The following is an 18,127-nucleotide window of genomic DNA, read 5'->3' as shown; positions in this document are numbered from 1 at the left end:
ATGGAGAGGAAGAATTTTATATTCTATCTCCTGGTCTCTTGTTTGTTGGTAGAGATGAACCCGATGATGGAGAGGAAGAATTTTATATTCTATCTCCTGGTCTCTTGTTTGTTGGTAGAGATGAACCCGATGATGGAGAGGAAGAATTTTATATTCTATCTCCTGGTCTCTTGTTTGTTGGTAGAGATGAACCCGATGATGGAGAGGAAGAATTTTATATTCTATCTCCTGGTCTCTTGTTTGTTGGTAGAGATGAACCCGATGATGGAGAGGAAGAATTTTATATTCTATCTCCTGGTCTCTTGTTTGTTGGTAGAGATGAACCCGATGATGGAGAGGAAGAATTTTATATTCTATCTCCTGGTCTCTTGTTTGTTGGTAGAGATGAACCCGATGATGGAGAGGAAGAATTTTATATTCTATCTCCTGGTCTCTTGTTTGTTGGTAGAGATGAACCCGATGATGGAGAGGAAGAATTTTATATTCTATCTCCTGGTCTCTTGTTTGTTGGTAGAGATGAACCCGATGATGGAGAGGAAGAATTTTATATTCTATCTCCTGGTCTCTTGTTTGTTGGTAGAGATGAACCCGATGATGGAGAGGAAGAATTTTATATTCTATCTCCTGGTCTCTTGTTTGTTGGTAGAGATGAACCCGATGATGGAGAGGAAGAATTTTATATTCTATCTCCTGGTCTCTTGTTTGTTGGTAGAGATGAACCCGATGATGGAGAGGAAGAATTTTATATTCTATCTCCTGGTCTCTTGTTTGTTGGTAGAGATGAACCCGATGATGGAGAGGAAGAATTTTATATTCTATCTCCTGGTCTCTTGTTTGTTGGTAGAGATGAACCCGATGATGGAGAGGAAGAATTTTATATTCTATCTCCTGGTCTCTTGTTTGTTGGTAGAGATGAACCCGATGATGGAGAGGAAGAATTTTATATTCTATCTCCTGGTCTCTTGTTTGTTGGTAGAGATGAACCCGATGATGGAGAGGAAGAATTTTATATTCTATCTCCTGGTCTCTTGTTTGTTGGTAGAGATGAACCCGATGATGGAGAGGAAGAATTTTATATTCTATCTCCTGGTCTCTTGTTTGTTGGTAGAGATGAACCCGATGATGGAGAGGAAGAATTTTATATTCTATCTCCTGGTCTCTTGTTTGTTGGTAGAGATGAACCCGATGATGGAGAGGAAGAATTTTATATTCTATCTCCTGGTCTCTTGTTTGTTGGTAGAGATGAACCCGATGATGGAGAGGAAGAATTTTATATTCTATCTCCTGGTCTCTTGTTTGTTGGTAGAGATGAACCCGATGATGGAGAGGAAGAATTTTATATTCTATCTCCTGGTCTCTTGTTTGTTGGTAGAGATGAACCCGATGATGGAGAGGAAGAATTTTATATTCTATCTCCTGGTCTCTTGTTTGTTGGTAGAGATGAACCCGATGATGGAGAGGAAGAATTTTATATTCTATCTCCTGGTCTCTTGTTTGTTGGTAGAGATGAACCCGATGATGGAGAGGAAGAATTTTATATTCTATCTCCTGGTCTCTTGTTTGTTGGTAGAGATGAACCCGATGATGGAGAGGAAGAATTTTATATTCTATCTCCTGGTCTCTTGTTTGTTGGTAGAGATGAACCCGATGATGGAGAGGAAGAATTTTATATTCTATCTCCTGGTCTCTTGTTTGTTGGTAGAGATGAACCCGATGATGGAGAGGAAGAATTTTATATTCTATCTCCTGGTCTCTTGTTTGTTGGTAGAGATGAACCCGATGATGGAGAGGAAGAATTTTATATTCTATCTCCTGGTCTCTTGTTTGTTGGTAGAGATGAACCCGATGATGGAGAGGAAGAATTTTATATTCTATCTCCTGGTCTCTTGTTTGTTGGTAGAGATGAACCCGATGATGGAGAGGAAGAATTTTATATTCTATCTCCTGGTCTCTTGTTTGTTGGTAGAGATGAACCCGATGATGGAGAGGAAGAATTTTATATTCTATCTCCTGGTCTCTTGTTTGTTGGTAGAGATGAACCCGATGATGGAGAGGAAGAATTTTATATTCTATCTCCTGGTCTCTTGTTTGTTGGTAGAGATGAACCCGATGATGGAGAGGAAGAATTTTATATTCTATCTCCTGGTCTCTTGTTTGTTGGTAGAGATGAACCCGATGATGGAGAGGAAGAATTTTATATTCTATCTCCTGGTCTCTTGTTTGTTGGTAGAGATGAACCCGATGATGGAGAGGAAGAATTTTATATTCTATCTCCTGGTCTCTTGTTTGTTGGTAGAGATGAACCCGATGATGGAGAGGAAGAATTTTATATTCTATCTCCTGGTCTCTTGTTTGTTGGTAGAGATGAACCCGATGATGGAGAGGAAGAATTTTATATTCTATCTCCTGGTCTCTTGTTTGTTGGTAGAGATGAACCCGATGATGGAGAGGAAGAATTTTATATTCTATCTCCTGGTCTCTTGTTTGTTGGTAGAGATGAACCCGATGATGGAGAGGAAGAATTTTATATTCTATCTCCTGGTCTCTTGTTTGTTGGTAGAGATGAACCCGATGATGGAGAGGAAGAATTTTATATTCTATCTCCTGGTCTCTTGTTTGTTGGTAGAGATGAACCCGATGATGGAGAGGAAGAATTTTATATTCTATCTCCTGGTCTCTTGTTTGTTGGTAGAGATGAACCCGATGATGGAGAGGAAGAATTTTATATTCTATCTCCTGGTCTCTTGTTTGTTGGTAGAGATGAACCCGATGATGGAGAGGAAGAATTTTATATTCTATCTCCTGGTCTCTTGTTTGTTGGTAGAGATGAACCCGATGATGGAGAGGAAGAATTTTATATTCTATCTCCTGGTCTCTTGTTTGTTGGTAGAGATGAACCCGATGATGGAGAGGAAGAATTTTATATTCTATCTCCTGGTCTCTTGTTTGTTGGTAGAGATGAACCCGATGATGGAGAGGAAGAATTTTATATTCTATCTCCTGGTCTCTTGTTTGTTGGTAGAGATGAACCCGATGATGGAGAGGAAGAATTTTATATTCTATCTCCTGGTCTCTTGTTTGTTGGTAGAGATGAACCCGATGATGGAGAGGAAGAATTTTATATTCTATCTCCTGGTCTCTTGTTTGTTGGTAGAGATGAACCCGATGATGGAGAGGAAGAATTTTATATTCTATCTCCTGGTCTCTTGTTTGTTGGTAGAGATGAACCCGATGATGGAGAGGAAGAATTTTATATTCTATTTGGGAGGTGTATCAGTCATAATGACTTCATCCACTTCTGGATCATTGTCATCTACAACATTCTGAGTGTGAGGGCTGGATTCAGCTCGCTGACTGGACTCAGGAGGTTGAGGTTATTGAGTTAGCAATTTTCTCATTTGTTGAATAGCTAACTCCATCTCTGTCTTTATCTCAGCTCTAATTTCTTCACGTTGCTTCGTTAGAGCTTCTTGAAGCATTTGGGCAAATTGATCAGAGGTGATCGTGAGTACTTCTCTGGTTTGTCCCGTGCTAGACATTGTATCATCAGAAGCGATTGCAGAATAAGTGTCCGAGAATTCATCCTCCGAGGACATTCCTTCTTGCATTCTTTTGTAATCTCTGCGTCTGATGGCTCCTAATTGGAGTCGAGACATCCTTTGAGCAATTCTTGGATTGACTTTTCCACTGGGAGAAAAGTCAGGATTTGAGTCATTTGAATGCCGCTTTGACTTTCTTTTATCAGCCACGTTGATGGTGACTTCAGGGAATTCATCATCTTGGGCAGTTGATTTTCTCTTGCGGAAATGTCTCGGCTTAGGCTTTGACAATACAGAGACTCTTCGTGAGATGGCTTCTCGTTTAAAACAGTTACATTCTGATAATGCTGCTTTAACGAGTCGCGCACAGGAACAACGAGAGTTTATCTCTCGAATAACTCTCTTTCGGAAATTATTCACAACCCTAACTTGATAATACGATTCATCGGTATGATTGCCAAAAAATCGTATCGTCTGTTGGCATGACCCCTCAGGTATGATGATATCATTTGGTGAATGCGTCTTCTTCTGGGGGCGTAAGACCTTGTTGGCATTCTCAGGACAATTTATTTTTTTTTTGAGCGATCCAAGGTTATGTCAGGAGTCACACGTTTAGAACCACCCCTTTGCGGATGCGGTGTCTTAACGGGCTCCTGGGATTCGTTCACTGGACCCAAGCGTTCTTTAACTGGAGCTTGATCGTCAGATAAGGGACTGAGGCGATCCGCCATCGTGATCTTGGATATTGACAGGTCAGGACTGAACCGTGGTTTCCCTGGTGATGGAACATTTATGATTGTAGTAGACGGATCAGGAATGGACGTTGATGGGGCTGAAGGAAAACTCTTTGGAGCTTTTCTTTGACCGCGGCAGGGAAGATCGTCGCGGTCGCAAGACGTGCCGCGGCAGTGGAAACTGCCGCGGTTGAAGGATTTGTCGCGACAGTGAAGACTGCCGCGGTCACAGGTTGGATTATGCAGACCCGATTTTAGTACGAGTTTGGATTTGTAGATCCATACTCTGTGATTCTTTGGTGATTCCTTAGACACTGTTTCCTTCTTCCCTTCTTGTCTTTGTTGTAAAAGAGCACGGGCTAAGAGAGCACGAGCATGAGCTGCGTTTGCACGACGCTTTTGTATACGTTCTTTGAGGGTCGAACGAGCCCTTTTGACGAGTGTCCATTCCTCCGTCGTGAATTGTGCAGAAACATGAGTAGTTTGTCGTTGCGTTGAACAAACCACTTATTGTTTCCTCGACTCTAAGTCCGCATAATAACGAACTCCGTCGGTTTGTTCAAATGCCTTAACTATTTGGCGAGCACGGCGCTGACGCTGTCTCTGACGAGCCCTCTTCGTCAATGCCAGTGGGCTTTGATTTAATGACTCTTTACTTGGCGAAGAGCCATTATGAGCAGAGAGGTTGTGAGTAGAATCCTCAGCAACAATCAGGCGAGAGTCTTCATTCTGTGCCTTCTTTGGCATGGAAGTCTTCTTCAATGTTGAGATCCTCTTGTACTTGCGAGACAATGAAGATCTTGAAGAGGATGATGAGAGATATTCCTCAAACTTGGTTTGGTCGAATTCGTATTCGACCATGGATTCAACCGGGATCTTGATCGGCTGCGACACGACGATCTCGGCAGCGAGACCGTTGGCTCCCACTGTGGTCGCCAGTTTGTTTGCGTCGAAAGTTGGTTTTGTCATGGAATTCATTATATTTTCGGTCGATTACAATAAATTCAAAAGAAATAGTCTTTTTATAAGACTTCTCTTACACAACAAAAGGAAAATTACAACTTTTTAGAAACAAACGCAGGATCGTTGTTCGGATCGCTGCTTGCGTGGGATCTTTGCCTGTGCCGGGAGCGCTTTGACTCGTGGACCACCAAATCACAGATTCTGATTGAATCGTGAGGGGTTTAATGATTCTTCCTTCGTTTATCGAAGTAAGAATTTGAAGCGAATATCTTATCGATGTAAGATGTTCACTCTTCCAAAGATCAAGTCTGAGCTTAGATCTCTAGGACTCGCTAGAAGCTTCTTGAGGATGTTTGTGAAGAAGGAAGACTCTCTCTCTTGCTCTAATTCACCAAAACTCAAGGCTCTCTGCTCTAATCTGCTCTGGAAATGCTCAGCCCCTGTCAATGATGGCCATAGGGGGGTATTTATAGCCTCCTTAGACGATAACTGAAGAAATAGCCGATCAACAACTGTCTCTTTAGGCGCGGCAGTTGATGCTGTCGCGGCTAAAGGGCGCGACAGTCGACACTGTCGCGGCCAAAGGGTGCGGCAGTCGACACTGCCGCGGCTAAAGGGGCAGTTACACCCACGTTCATACGTGTTTGAAACTGTTCTCCCACGACCTTTAACCATTTTTTTCGTGGTTTAACTGCTTGTCCACGTCAGCACACGTTCTATCTCTGATACGCCGCTACGTGGACTTTAAAAATCATCAGATAACTCCCTTATAACTGCCACATCATCATTCTTTAACTGCCGCGGCACCATAGGTTGCAGCGGTTAAGCCGCGACTCGCGCCTTAGCCGCGACACCTTGGTCTGCCGCGCCTTAGCCGCGGCACCATGTCTTGCCGCGCCGCCATGCGTTGCTTGATGACGTGTATATTGTTCTTCTATGTCGTCTTGAGTGGTGTTTGAATGTCTGTAAGCATTTTTTGACGCCTACACACATTGTCAAAGTCACCTAATTATACGACGTGAAAAGGTTTCGATTGAAGGTAGCATGACATGTAGCTCCTGTATTCACTATTCACTCAGAATTCTGACTTGTAACATGCATACAGTCTTCTTCCCTGCAAATAAGAATAACTTCAGTCTTAGACAAAGTAGTTGTAGTGTCGTTGTTATCTTTTTTCTTCTCATCTTTCTTTTTATCTTTGTTACCAGCTTGCTCTTTCTTCAATGCCCAACAATTCTTGTTGATACGACTTGGCTTCCCACAATAAAAACAATCTCTCCCTTTAGACTTTGATCTGCCCTTGGATGTGCCACGACCTATGGACTGGTCCCTGTACCTGCTCCTACACCTATTCTCCGTGATAAGTGTTGTGAGTTATCTGTGCTGGTAGACTTCCTCCGAGTCTCCTCATTGAATAAACTACTAGTAACCATACTCATCGATAACACACCATCTGAAGCTGCGTTGCTGACTGTCATAACTAGTGTCTCCCAACTATCTGGCAAAGAACCCAATAGTAATAAAACATGTAGCTCAACATCGATAGTCATCTTCATGATAGCTAACCAATTAACCAAACTCTTAAACTCATTTAAGTGCCCTGCTATGTTGCTTCCTTCTTTGAATTTCAAGTTCACAAACCACCTCATAATAAACGCCTTGTTTCCCGTGGTCTTCTGCTCGTAGAGATCCTCAAGCTTCTTCTAAAAAGACTTCGCATTAGTCTCACCCGATACATAATGAAACACATTAACGTCGATCCACATCTGAATATAACCGATCACCTTCCTGTGTTGTTTCTCTTATTATTTATCAGTCATCTTTTCTGGCTTGGCATCATCTCCCTCAATAGGGTTATGTAAATCTTTACAATACATAATATCTTCCATCTTAGACTTCCATACTTGCCAATTGGAACTATCTAATTTTATCATTGTGTCAAAACTCTTCATTTTTTCCATCCCAAAGTACGCCTCGAATCAGGGCTCTGATACCACTTGTTAGGGATTTTATGAAGACTAATTTACGGAGTTAAACACTAAACGAATAATAACACCAATGAAAATACCACAAGCAAGCAAACACCAAGATTTAATATGGTTCAGCAAATCATGTCTATGTCCACGGGGTAATCCAGAGAGAAATATTTTACTATGAATCAAGAGTACGAGCCCTCCAAGTTACACCTAAACTTAAGGATAAAATCACAAGAGAAAAATACAGTGTTACCTTTAGGGTACCAAAATTCTAAAACCCGTCTCACCAAAAATCTCCAATACCCGTAGAGAAAGCAACATCGTACCCTCGACAGCGTCGTCATTTTGAAGACAACGGCTTTTGAATCACTACAATCGGACAACCGAGCTATCCTGAATCTGAACATTTCTCTCTCTTTTTTTTCTCTCTCCCCTCTCTTTTCTTTTCGGTTATTGTTCACCAAAATTGATAACACGGTTCTCATAAATAGAATTCACCTAACCTATTCCTATTATAAATAGATCATCCAAATCCTCATCTAGATAGAATTTTAATTCATGTGAACCTCATGTAGGCCTTATCTTGGGTTGGACCCACAACAAATGCAGAAAGTACAGTAGCATACAACTAATAATTACATTGCAATTATAGTTGTAGCCAATCAAATAGTTCTTTAGTCTCTGATCTCGCAGAGCGACTAGTTTATCGTGAACTTCAGCGTGCAGGTAGGTTTTGGTCAATGACAGGCTTGAGATAAATAACTTGAAGAAAAGTGCTACCGCTTGAATGGATTTAAGCTACTAAAAACATAGGCAAAATATATATGTTTATGCACTTACACTTTGGTTTGAGATTCTGATGGGGACCAACAAAAGAAAAAGAAAAAGAAGAATTTTCTCCTGTTTTCGAGACGTTGAGTCTGTTGTGCGCGGCGCGGAAGCGGTGGAATCACACAATCCAAACAAGAGAGATCACAACCAAATAAACAAGCACAATCACCAAATAACACAAGAGATTTACGTGGTTCGGCAAGTTGTCTACGTCCACGGGGCAAGAAGGGGATGGAGTTTTCACTAATAGAGAAAGAGTACAAACTGAGATTGCAAATCACTCGAAGGAACAAACTAATCTCACCAACAAGCTCTTAATCTCTCCAAACAAAACCCTAAACAAATAGCTCAGAAAATACCTCTTTTCTGTGCTCCAAATATGCCCAATTTTCTTCTAAATTCTCTCTTCCAATTGTTCCATATATATAGAAATCCTAAAATCATAAACATACTAGGAATTCTAAACCAAAAGCCAAAACAAATTAGGAATCCTAATAATCTATTACCAAAATAGATTAGGAATCCTAATAACCTCATGTTACCAAAATAGATTAAGAATTCTAATAACCTCATGTTATCAAAATAGATTAGGAATCCGTTATCCAACAGAGTCAGAATGTTTTAGCTTTGAAGATCTCATACAAAGAAGTGGATTATCTGCTGTCTATCTGTAGTAAAAGTATATAAATCTGTACATATAAAAACTAATTAGCCCCTACTTGCGGATAGCTAATATGTCATTTTCTTTAATAAGGGACCAGTGACCAATAGTAGCTACAACACGCTAGAACTCTTATGAGTTTATTTTTACGCACACCACAAGTTTCATAAAATTTTATCGAACATCATACGAGTGGTCACTCCTATCAAAAATTCCAGCAAAGAAGCATCCTAATCTTTTCCAACTCTTTCAGCAAGTTTTTGTGACAGATCCCAAACAGAATATGAACTTTTGCATTATATGGAACCATTGTCTTGTTGCTTTCAGTTTGTTGAGGATTTTGTTTAGAAAACTAGCTTTAAGAAGGTTCTGCATCTTTTTCCTGCCCACTTACATGCATGTCCACTTCTATCTGTAAGAGACAATGCTTGCTTGAAGAATTGTACTGGTTGGGAGCTCAAATTCCTTTTTGTTGATTAAGGAACTGGCGTTCGTTGGGATTTTCCTTGAGAAATCAAATAGTTCAGTTTCACATGTTTTGGCAGAGGAATGATATGGTCACTTCTCAGTCTTTGCAAGTGCACTAAAACTATAAAATTGTGATGGTTCAGAGTTATAATAATCTTTTAGCCTCCAAAACATAAAACCCAACTTTTTCAAACATTTGAAGATCATAATACCCCCTCTTTCTTTTCTCATGATGTCACTGTAGGCATGATTAGAAATGAGTTTTGGAGAGAAAAATTCACTACAAGAAATATGGTATTTAACGACCAAAATTAGCGAAGAGATCAATTAACCGTCATTAATGTGCATATATTAACAACGAGTTTTAAAGCCTTCGTCAAGTGATTCCAAATATTAGAGGAATGATGTGAGATGGGATAACGGATTTCTAGTCCCTTCATTGATTTGATCCTACTATCGTCGTTATTGGATCTCCTTAAAGATGAAGGGGTCCATTACCTTCATTGATGATACTCCTAATCATAATAGAACTAAAAAGTTAACCTATTACTATTAATAAAGAAATATCACCCTTTTGGTCCTAAATTTTGGTCTGTCCCTGTGTAAGTCAGGAATTCAAATCATTCCAATACCCCAAAATTAAAAATAATTTAAAAATTCATTAAAGGTATAACATGGAAAATTCAAAAAATAAAAAAAATAAAAAAACCAAACTCCAATCCACTACAACTACCCCCACGTTTTAATCTTTATTATCCTTCTCTCCCGTTAAAATTTAAGCTAAAACGTGACAGATGGATTAGTTAAAAAACTAACAAAAACCTATCAATATCTCATCAAACAATTTAAGAACATTGACCCAAAATTAATATCTAAATAAAAATTCCAAAAACAAACGATTCTCTCTCCATCCCGCGTTCCTTATTAAAACTCCGCCATAAGCCATTAACAACTTCAGATACAATTCATATGGAGGGCCATCAATTCATCTTCTTATGTAAAATTTTGAAATTTTAAATTTAATCTTTATAGTTTAGAATTTTTTTGCAATCCCCATCAAAATGTTTGACCACCTTGTTCAAACATAATTTATTAGTCATTCACATTCCAGTTTGAAACAATTTTATCATGTTTCTTAGGCATTGTCTCCTTGCATGTTCATTCATGAGCAAGACTCCTATCCACTTAAGTTGATGTCCACCAAAGTTCCTAGCCACACATTTATTAATATAAAAAACCTCTTCATATCATGCAAGGATCCTTAGACAAGATCCATGGATAAAAAGTTAGGTGGACACACTATTTACTATCTATTTAAGTTGACACAACTTTTCACCGTTCACTCATATAAATTACCCAAAAAATTAACATCAATTTATAATTCCTAACACAAAAAAACCCACAACCAAAATCCCCGAAGCCCCAATTAGAACCCGAAACCTGAAATCCAAATCCCCCGTAACTCCTATAATTAATCATCCCTCTAAGGAGTCGATCCGCAGCAATTAAACCCTAGATTAAAAAAAACACCGACTTTCTCCTGATCATCGCCGTCTTCATCTCGTCGTCTATCTCCCGCTCGTTGTCGGCTCCCACTTCATCATCTCCAGGTCGTCATCGTCTCCAGATCGTCGTCTCGGCCGATTTAGTTCGTCGTCAAGACTCGTCGAGCGCCGATCCAGTTCGTCGTCGAGACTCGTCGTCGTTTCCATCTCGTCATCGGCCCCAGATCTTCGTCGAGACTCGTCGTCATCTCGATTGATTTTCCTCTGTAGAAAGAGAGGTGGTTCGAAGGAGAGGACGACAGCTGTGGTGCCCAGTGGAGGACCCAAACCGCCAGAGGTGCCAATGGGAGAATACGCGACATCTGGGGCCACAACTGCGGTGCAGAAAGCTCTAGAGACTGCAAATTCGAGGAAATTGGTGTTCTTTATGGATGGAGGAAGAGGAGTTTGATCTCGAGGATTTGCTTAGGGCTTCGGCCGAGGTTTTGGGGAAGGGGACGTTTGGGGAGGCGTATAAGGCCGTGCTTGAAATGAGGATGGTGGTGGCTGTTAAGAGGCTGAAGGATGTGAATCTGAGTGCGAGGGAGTTTAAGGAGAAGATTGAGGGGATTGGGGCTATGGATCATCCTAACTTGGTGCCTTTGAAAGCTTATTATTTCAGTAAGGATGAGAAGCTGCTAGTTTATGATTTCATGCCATTGGGAAGCCTTTCAGCATTGTTGCATGGTGAGATTACTTTTTCTTGTTATTTTTGCATATGTTTAAAGCTTATTTTAGCTGAAAATTGGTCAAGTGATTTATTGTTCAATTGGTTATTATTTGCTTAGTGGGTATTTGTTCTAGTGCTTGCTCTAACATAAGCGTGGGTTCAGGAGCTATCTTTTGCAGATTATATGTAGGCTTTAATTGCATTGAAGCTAAATTGACAATGAGCTTTGTGGATGTTGGAGGCTTTTATGTGAATATATGTAGTGTTGAAGAAAATAGGGTTATCATAAGTTTCAGGGCTGTAAGACTCTTCTCCTTCATGTTTATAAGCTCAAATCTTAGTTTTGGTGGCTAATCATACACGAATTGATAAAAAAAAAGTAGAATTAGGTGTGCTTGATTCCATCTTTTATTTATTAGATTGTTAAGATGCAATAATTGGGTTGCATGGGTAGTCATTACAAGGATTACTATAATTGTGGGTTAGGTTTTTATATTATCTGATGTCAGATTTATCATTATGATTTGTGCTGGAGATGCTTGTTGATGTCCTAGAGATGCATGTAACATTGTCCATAAATATTAAGAATTATCCACTGGTATACCACAGAAGTCAATGCTAATGATGTTCTCTAATAATCACCAACTAATTTGAAGTTTGCCTTAGAATCTTTTGATTCCTTTCGGCGGATTCCTCCTTAAGAGTCATGTCTTGATGCATTTCTAGAGCCATAGCCTAAGATTTTAACATTATGCGTACCCGTTTAGAAGATCATAATAACAAGACTTGGAAATTTATCCTTTCAATGCTTGGATTTATGCTAGCTATATATTCAAAGAAGCATTCCTCCAACTAACCAACTAATGTCCTCTGTAAAGATTTATATTTTGTATGATAATGCTCTTCTTATTTGGAAGTGTAAATGTCCCAAACCATCCAAGTTAGTTCTTTTGTGTGTGTATACTCGTTTTACAAGTTCAAGAGGGTTTTACATCTCTGTTTGTGTTCTGTTTTGCATATTGCGTCACATTGTGTTTGATGGGTGACATGAAAAATTACACCTCTGCGGAATACCGCAACTTGTTCACCCCTATAAACTATATATGCATACATATAATATTGGGTATAAGCTGCCACCTCTTTCAACCAAATAAGTAACCAAGATTTAGAAATGACTACTGATGCGAACAAGAATTGACAACCTTCCATTTTAGCTTAGTTTGAATTTTTGAAATTTGAAATTTGAAATTTGAAATTTGAATTGTTGTTTAATTTGGTAGTTAATAATTGTGAGAGATTTGAGGGATTTTCTTATTTTTGCTAGGATTTTAATTTTCAAAATTTGAATTTTTAAATTTTTAAATTTTAATCAAATTTAGTAGTTGAGTGATTTGAGGGAATTGAAATTTGTAATTTTCTCTTTATAAAAATGGTTGTAATGAGAAGAAAAGATCAATAAAAAATGGAAAATTGAAATGAAATTGTGTTAGCTTATTTGGTGTGAAACCATGAGTGTGAAACCCTAAGCCTATGCTGTTTCTTCTCTCTCTTTCCTCAGCCGTCAGATCTTCTCTATTCTCCTCCACGTAAAATAACTCAATCTCCAAGCCCTAGCAGACGAGATCCCTCTCTCTCTCGTTCATCTCTCCCATAGACCAAACTTCGCCGCTAGAATCAAAACCCCACCAACAAAACCCCTCATCCTTCCCCTCCACCTGTCGTTCCTCCTCCACCTCTGACCGCCTGCAGAGATCCCTGATCCACCGCTTGGGTCTCGCCTCCCCAACAGCCGTCGTCGTGTCTCCCTTCCCCAACAATCGCTGTCTGGCTCTCCTTTGCTCAGAGGCAACCCAACAAATTCCCCTTGCTCACCCCTATCAGCCCACTAACACTTCGCCGCCGTCCACAGCTACCCCGATGACCGGCGCCCTCTGCCACACCGCCGACAACTCCGATCGTGTCGTCGTTCGCCTTTGTCGTCGAACAGGCCCGCCGCCCGCTCGCGGCCCCACGTCGTCGAACAGATCCGCCGCCAGTTCGCCTCCTCCCGCCATCGATCTTTGTCATCGATCAGCCCTCATCCTCCTATCCTCAGATCGAAGCTGCTCCGAACAGAGAAGTCATATCTGTGTTGCTTTGAATCAGATCCGACCCATTTCATTTAGGTTTGAGTCCGAAGGTTTCGTTTTCTCTTGACTCAGTATTTTTTGTTAATCTCATTTATTTAGCTAATTGCATGAGTATATCACCTCTAAACTATTATCTTATATTCACTGCTTAAAGTCTAATTGTGAGTTGAGAGAAACTGAACATGTGACTGTTGCAATTTTGATATTGATCTTAGAACTTGTGCAATGATAATTAATCCGACAATTGAATTGTTTGAGATTAGAATTGTTCATGATTATCGTTGCCAGTCTTATTAAAATCTATTTATCACATTAATCGTTTTAAGTTAATTTCTTACCGAAGATCATGATTTTTGACGAAATGGTGCCTTATTCAATTTAAATCGCTGATTCTGATAGACCCCCTGTCCCGTTTCGCATCAACTATTGCAACGAATCTTTCAACAATTTCCATCTTCGATAGCTCGTTTAGTAAAATGAGTTGTCACCTCGTATCAATTTTTTCATTTGCATCTATTCTTATGATTTGACAGTCATCCATGAATCTAGTTGTTTCATTGATCAGAAATACATGAGTTTCTGTATGAGAAATAGAAACATTTCTATAGCTTCTTTTACACAATTCATCAATCTTTTAGGCAACTGAGGGTCAGGCCGAACCCCACTCAACTAGGAGACTCGAATCAAAAATCGCCCTCGCCTCTGCCCAAGGCCTCGCCTACATCCATTCAACCTCCCCCACCTTCTCCCACGGCAAAATCAAATCCTCCAACATTCTTCTTTGCAAATCCCATGAAAATGCCCATGCCTCCGACCATGGCCTTGCCCACCTAGTAGGCTCCGTTGCTTCCTCCGCTCCTACACATGGAGCTGGTTACCGTGCACTGTAGGTCACTGACCTTCGTAGAGTCTCTCAAAAAGCAGATGTCTACAGTTTCGTTGTCCTCCTGCTTGAGCTTCTCACCATAAAAGCCCTATCCCAAGCCTTGCTCAACGACGAGGGTGTTGATCTCCCTCGATGGGTCCAGTCAGTGGTTCGTCGGACTAGGTAATTATTTTTTGTAAAATCTTTTATATACTTTTATGATTGACTATTTGCACTAGACAAAATGTGATTTTTTACTTAATAAGATAATATTTGCTTAATTGATATTTCTTAATTATGTGATTTTTTTATTTTTTCAGGCTATCCAAGATTAGGAGAGGGGGTAGGCTGAGTCTTCTTTTTGACAATGATTAGAGATGAAAGGATGTGTCTTTCCCAGACTTTTATTTTAATTTACTTTAGATAGTTTCAGCTTTCTTTCTTTTAAGAAAGTGTTCAGCTTGTTCGCCACGTAATTTCAACTCTTTCCAAGTTTTGGATGGTACGACCCCCAGGGCTTCCAGGACATCAATGGAGAGATTATTGTGGCATGTTTGCAGGATAAACTCCTCTGTAACAGGATCTCTGCAATTCATTACCTTGTCACGGAAGCGCTTGACAAAATTATCAATAGACTCCCCGTCTTTTTGCTTCTCATCCAAAAGGGAAAATGTGATTTTTTACTTAATAAGATAATATTTGCTTAATTGATATTTCTTAATTATGTGATTTTTTTATTTTTTCAGGCTATCCAAGATTAGGAGAGGGGGTAGGCTGAGTCTTCTTTTTGACAATGATTAGAGATGAAAGGATGTGTCTTTCCCAGACTTTTATTTTAATTTACTTTAGATAGTTTCACATATTTTTCTTTGGAACAATTAGAATATTAACTTTTGTTATTAGTATTGAATATTTGAGGATGATGGACTTTTATTTATTGATGTTATTAATAAATGGAGTTTTTGTTTTTCCTTTTATTAATTATTGATTATTTTTAATATACTTATGGTGTGAATCTCAGTGTCATGTTGAGAATAATATAAAAGTTTTCTATGATAGTTGCCTATGAATGAAAAAATTATCATTAATGTATATTAGAAATTTGTAGTCTATAATGACGGTTTTATAAATTGTATTTAGTACATCAGCAAAGGGAAAACACCATCGTTGATGAGTTACTAATTACCCATCATGAGGACTTCTACAATGGTATCCAACCGTCATTAATTGGTCTTCAACAACGGGGATGTCACCCGTTGTTACACAATAACAACGGGAGTATGAAACCATCATTACACAACAACGGGAATGCAAAACCGTCATTTTACAGTAACGATGGGAAAACACCCCCGTCACTGATGGTAACGACGTTGATAATTACCGTCACAGATATGAACGATGATAATATGTTCTGTCGTTGTAGACTCTATAACGACGAGTATTATAACATTCGTGACACTTTAGCAAAGAATGCTTCAACAACGGGTGACGAATGGATTTTTTCCTATCGTTGGTATATAATAACGAAGATTTTCAGCTCTTTAACGAAGGGAAATCCCTTCGTTAAAGACATAATTTCTTGTAGTGATTCTAGTTCCCTCCAAATTCTTCCAACGGCATCCACATTGGCGATGGAGCTTTCTTGGCGTTCGTTCATGAGACGAAGAACATTGTAATCTTGAAGACGTTGGTGACAAGCAAAGGACAGAGCGTCAATTCGGCGGTGCTGGCGGATCTGCGGTGACTTGCGATGGATTCAGCGTTGCTGTTCCTAAGAAAAAGGCGGGAACTCTAGCGACTCCGATGGGAGCTGCAAAGAGAAGCTAAGGATCAAGATCTGGAAATGGTTGACTCTGAGTGCTATGTTTTTTTTCTTATTTTACATATTGTTGTAATTTTTTTAAAATCGATGACTTGAGATTAAAGCAGAGTCTGTAAATTTAAATATTATTATTATTTTACTGTAATGAGTTTATTGTTAAAGTTATGAGTTAGTTGTGAAAGAATGTTATGAGTTGGTTATTAATGTGATAAGTTGGTTGTGAATATTATGAGTTGGTTGTGAAGGTTATGAGTTGATTTTAATAACAAACTCATTACCGAAGTACACAATTAACTCATAATCTTCACAACCAACTCATAACCCTCACAACCAACTTATAACATTAAAAACCAACTCATAACCTTACAACCAAATCATAACCTTAACAACAAACTCATTACAGTGAAATAACAATAATATATACATTTACAGACTTTGCTTTAATCTCAAGTCATCGATTTAAAAAATTACAATAATATGTAATATAATAGTAGAGAGTTATGAAATCGATGATTAAAATTGAGTCTATAATTTTACATATTGTTGTTATTTTATTATAATGAGTTTGTTGTTAAGCTTATGAGTTAGTTGTGAAGGAAAATTATCAGTTAGTTGTGAAGATTATGAGTTGATTGTTATGGTTATAAGTTGGTTTTGAAGGTCATGAGTTTGTTGTGAACCTCAGTAATGAGTTTGTTGTTAAAATCAACTCATAACATTCACAACCAACTCATAACCTTCACAACCAACTCATAATCTCATAATCTCCAATCATAACTTTAACAACCAACTCATAACCTTAACAACCAACTCATAAAGTTAACAACCAACTCATAACTTTAACAACAAACTCATTACCTTAACAACGAACTCATAAGGAAAATAAAGTGTTTAAAATGCTTACACGATTTGATATTTTAACCAAGATCACCCTCCACAAACAACTAATCGCATAATTAACCCATTAGCCAAACCAAACCCAGCGTTTTATTATTTGCAAATTGAACTCTCACAGACACCATCAAAAAATTACAACAATATGTAAAATTCAAATCGAATTGGATCGATCTAGAGTGTCCATTTCCAGATCCTGATCTATCTTCATTTTACAGCTCACATCAGGAGTCGCCGGAGTTCCCACCTTTTTTATGGAAATGACGACGTTGAATCCATCGCAACTCACCTCAAATTCACCAGCGCCGTCGATTCGATGCTCTGTCATTTGCTCGTCACCAATGTCGTCAAGATCTCAATGTTTTTCACCTCATGAATGGATGTCAGGAAAGTTTCGTTTCTAATCATCAAGGAAATGTTCTTCAAGATGTCGTTGAAAGAATTTGGAGGGAACTAGAAAATTTTCCCTCCGAGACCCATTTCTAATCATCAAGGAAATGTTCTTCAAGATGTCGTTGAAAGAATTTGGAGGGTATTATGGTCTTTAAATGTTTGGAAGTACAAATGAGTTCTTAAATTTTGGGATTTGGGGGCTCAAAGAATTGTGGGTTTGAATTTAGGGGTTTAGGAAGCTTTGAAAAAGTCTTGGGTGGGGGGAAGATACTTGGAGTTATTTTGGGGGTTAGAAGCAATTTTCCAAAAAATATAAATATGTTGTAAATCATGATTGGTAGGAATTGAATTTGAATTGCTCTGATACCATCTTAAATTCTCTACCACTACACCAGAATGCCAGAATTCTGGTGAAATTGAGGAATAATTTTTGTTGGGAATGAAATGCATAGTCATTTTTAGATGATTTGTGAAAATCAGAAGGGGAAAAAAAGAATGTCTGTTGCAATACCCTATTTGATCTATAAAATGAGCGCGTGATAAATTAATTATGAGTTAATTGCACATAGACCCTCTGTAGTATCATTGTTTTGCACTTACAGTTCTTATAGTTTTGTTGTTTGCAGATAGATCCCCTA

At 38.8% G+C, this 18,127-nt stretch overlaps 1 protein-coding gene across 3 annotated transcripts; it reads left to right on the top strand.

Moving 5' to 3' along the window:
• LOC109822942 (probable inactive receptor kinase At1g48480) lies at positions 10,912-17,561 on the top strand. 3 transcript variants are annotated; one of them, XM_020389220.1, is made up of 2 exons: positions 10,912-11,403; positions 17,315-17,561. In XM_020389220.1, the coding sequence occupies exons 1-2, from the start codon at positions 11,109-11,111 to the stop codon at positions 17,470-17,472; spliced, it is 453 nt and encodes a 150-aa protein (XP_020244809.1). In that variant the 5' UTR covers positions 10,912-11,108; the 3' UTR covers positions 17,473-17,561. The 3 variants fall into 3 exon arrangements, with proteins under 3 accessions (XP_020244809.1, XP_020244810.1, XP_020244811.1); XM_020389221.1 differs by lacking the exon at positions 17,315-17,561 and adding an exon at positions 14,701-14,783; XM_020389222.1 differs by lacking the exon at positions 17,315-17,561 and adding an exon at positions 14,154-14,261.

The sequence above is a fragment of the Asparagus officinalis genome, chromosome 8 (assembly GCF_001876935.1).
Source record: "Asparagus officinalis chromosome 8, Aspof.V1, whole genome shotgun sequence".
Classification (NCBI taxonomy): domain Eukaryota; kingdom Viridiplantae; phylum Streptophyta; class Magnoliopsida; order Asparagales; family Asparagaceae; genus Asparagus; species Asparagus officinalis.
This window is presented reverse-complemented; position numbering and strand designations above follow the sequence as displayed.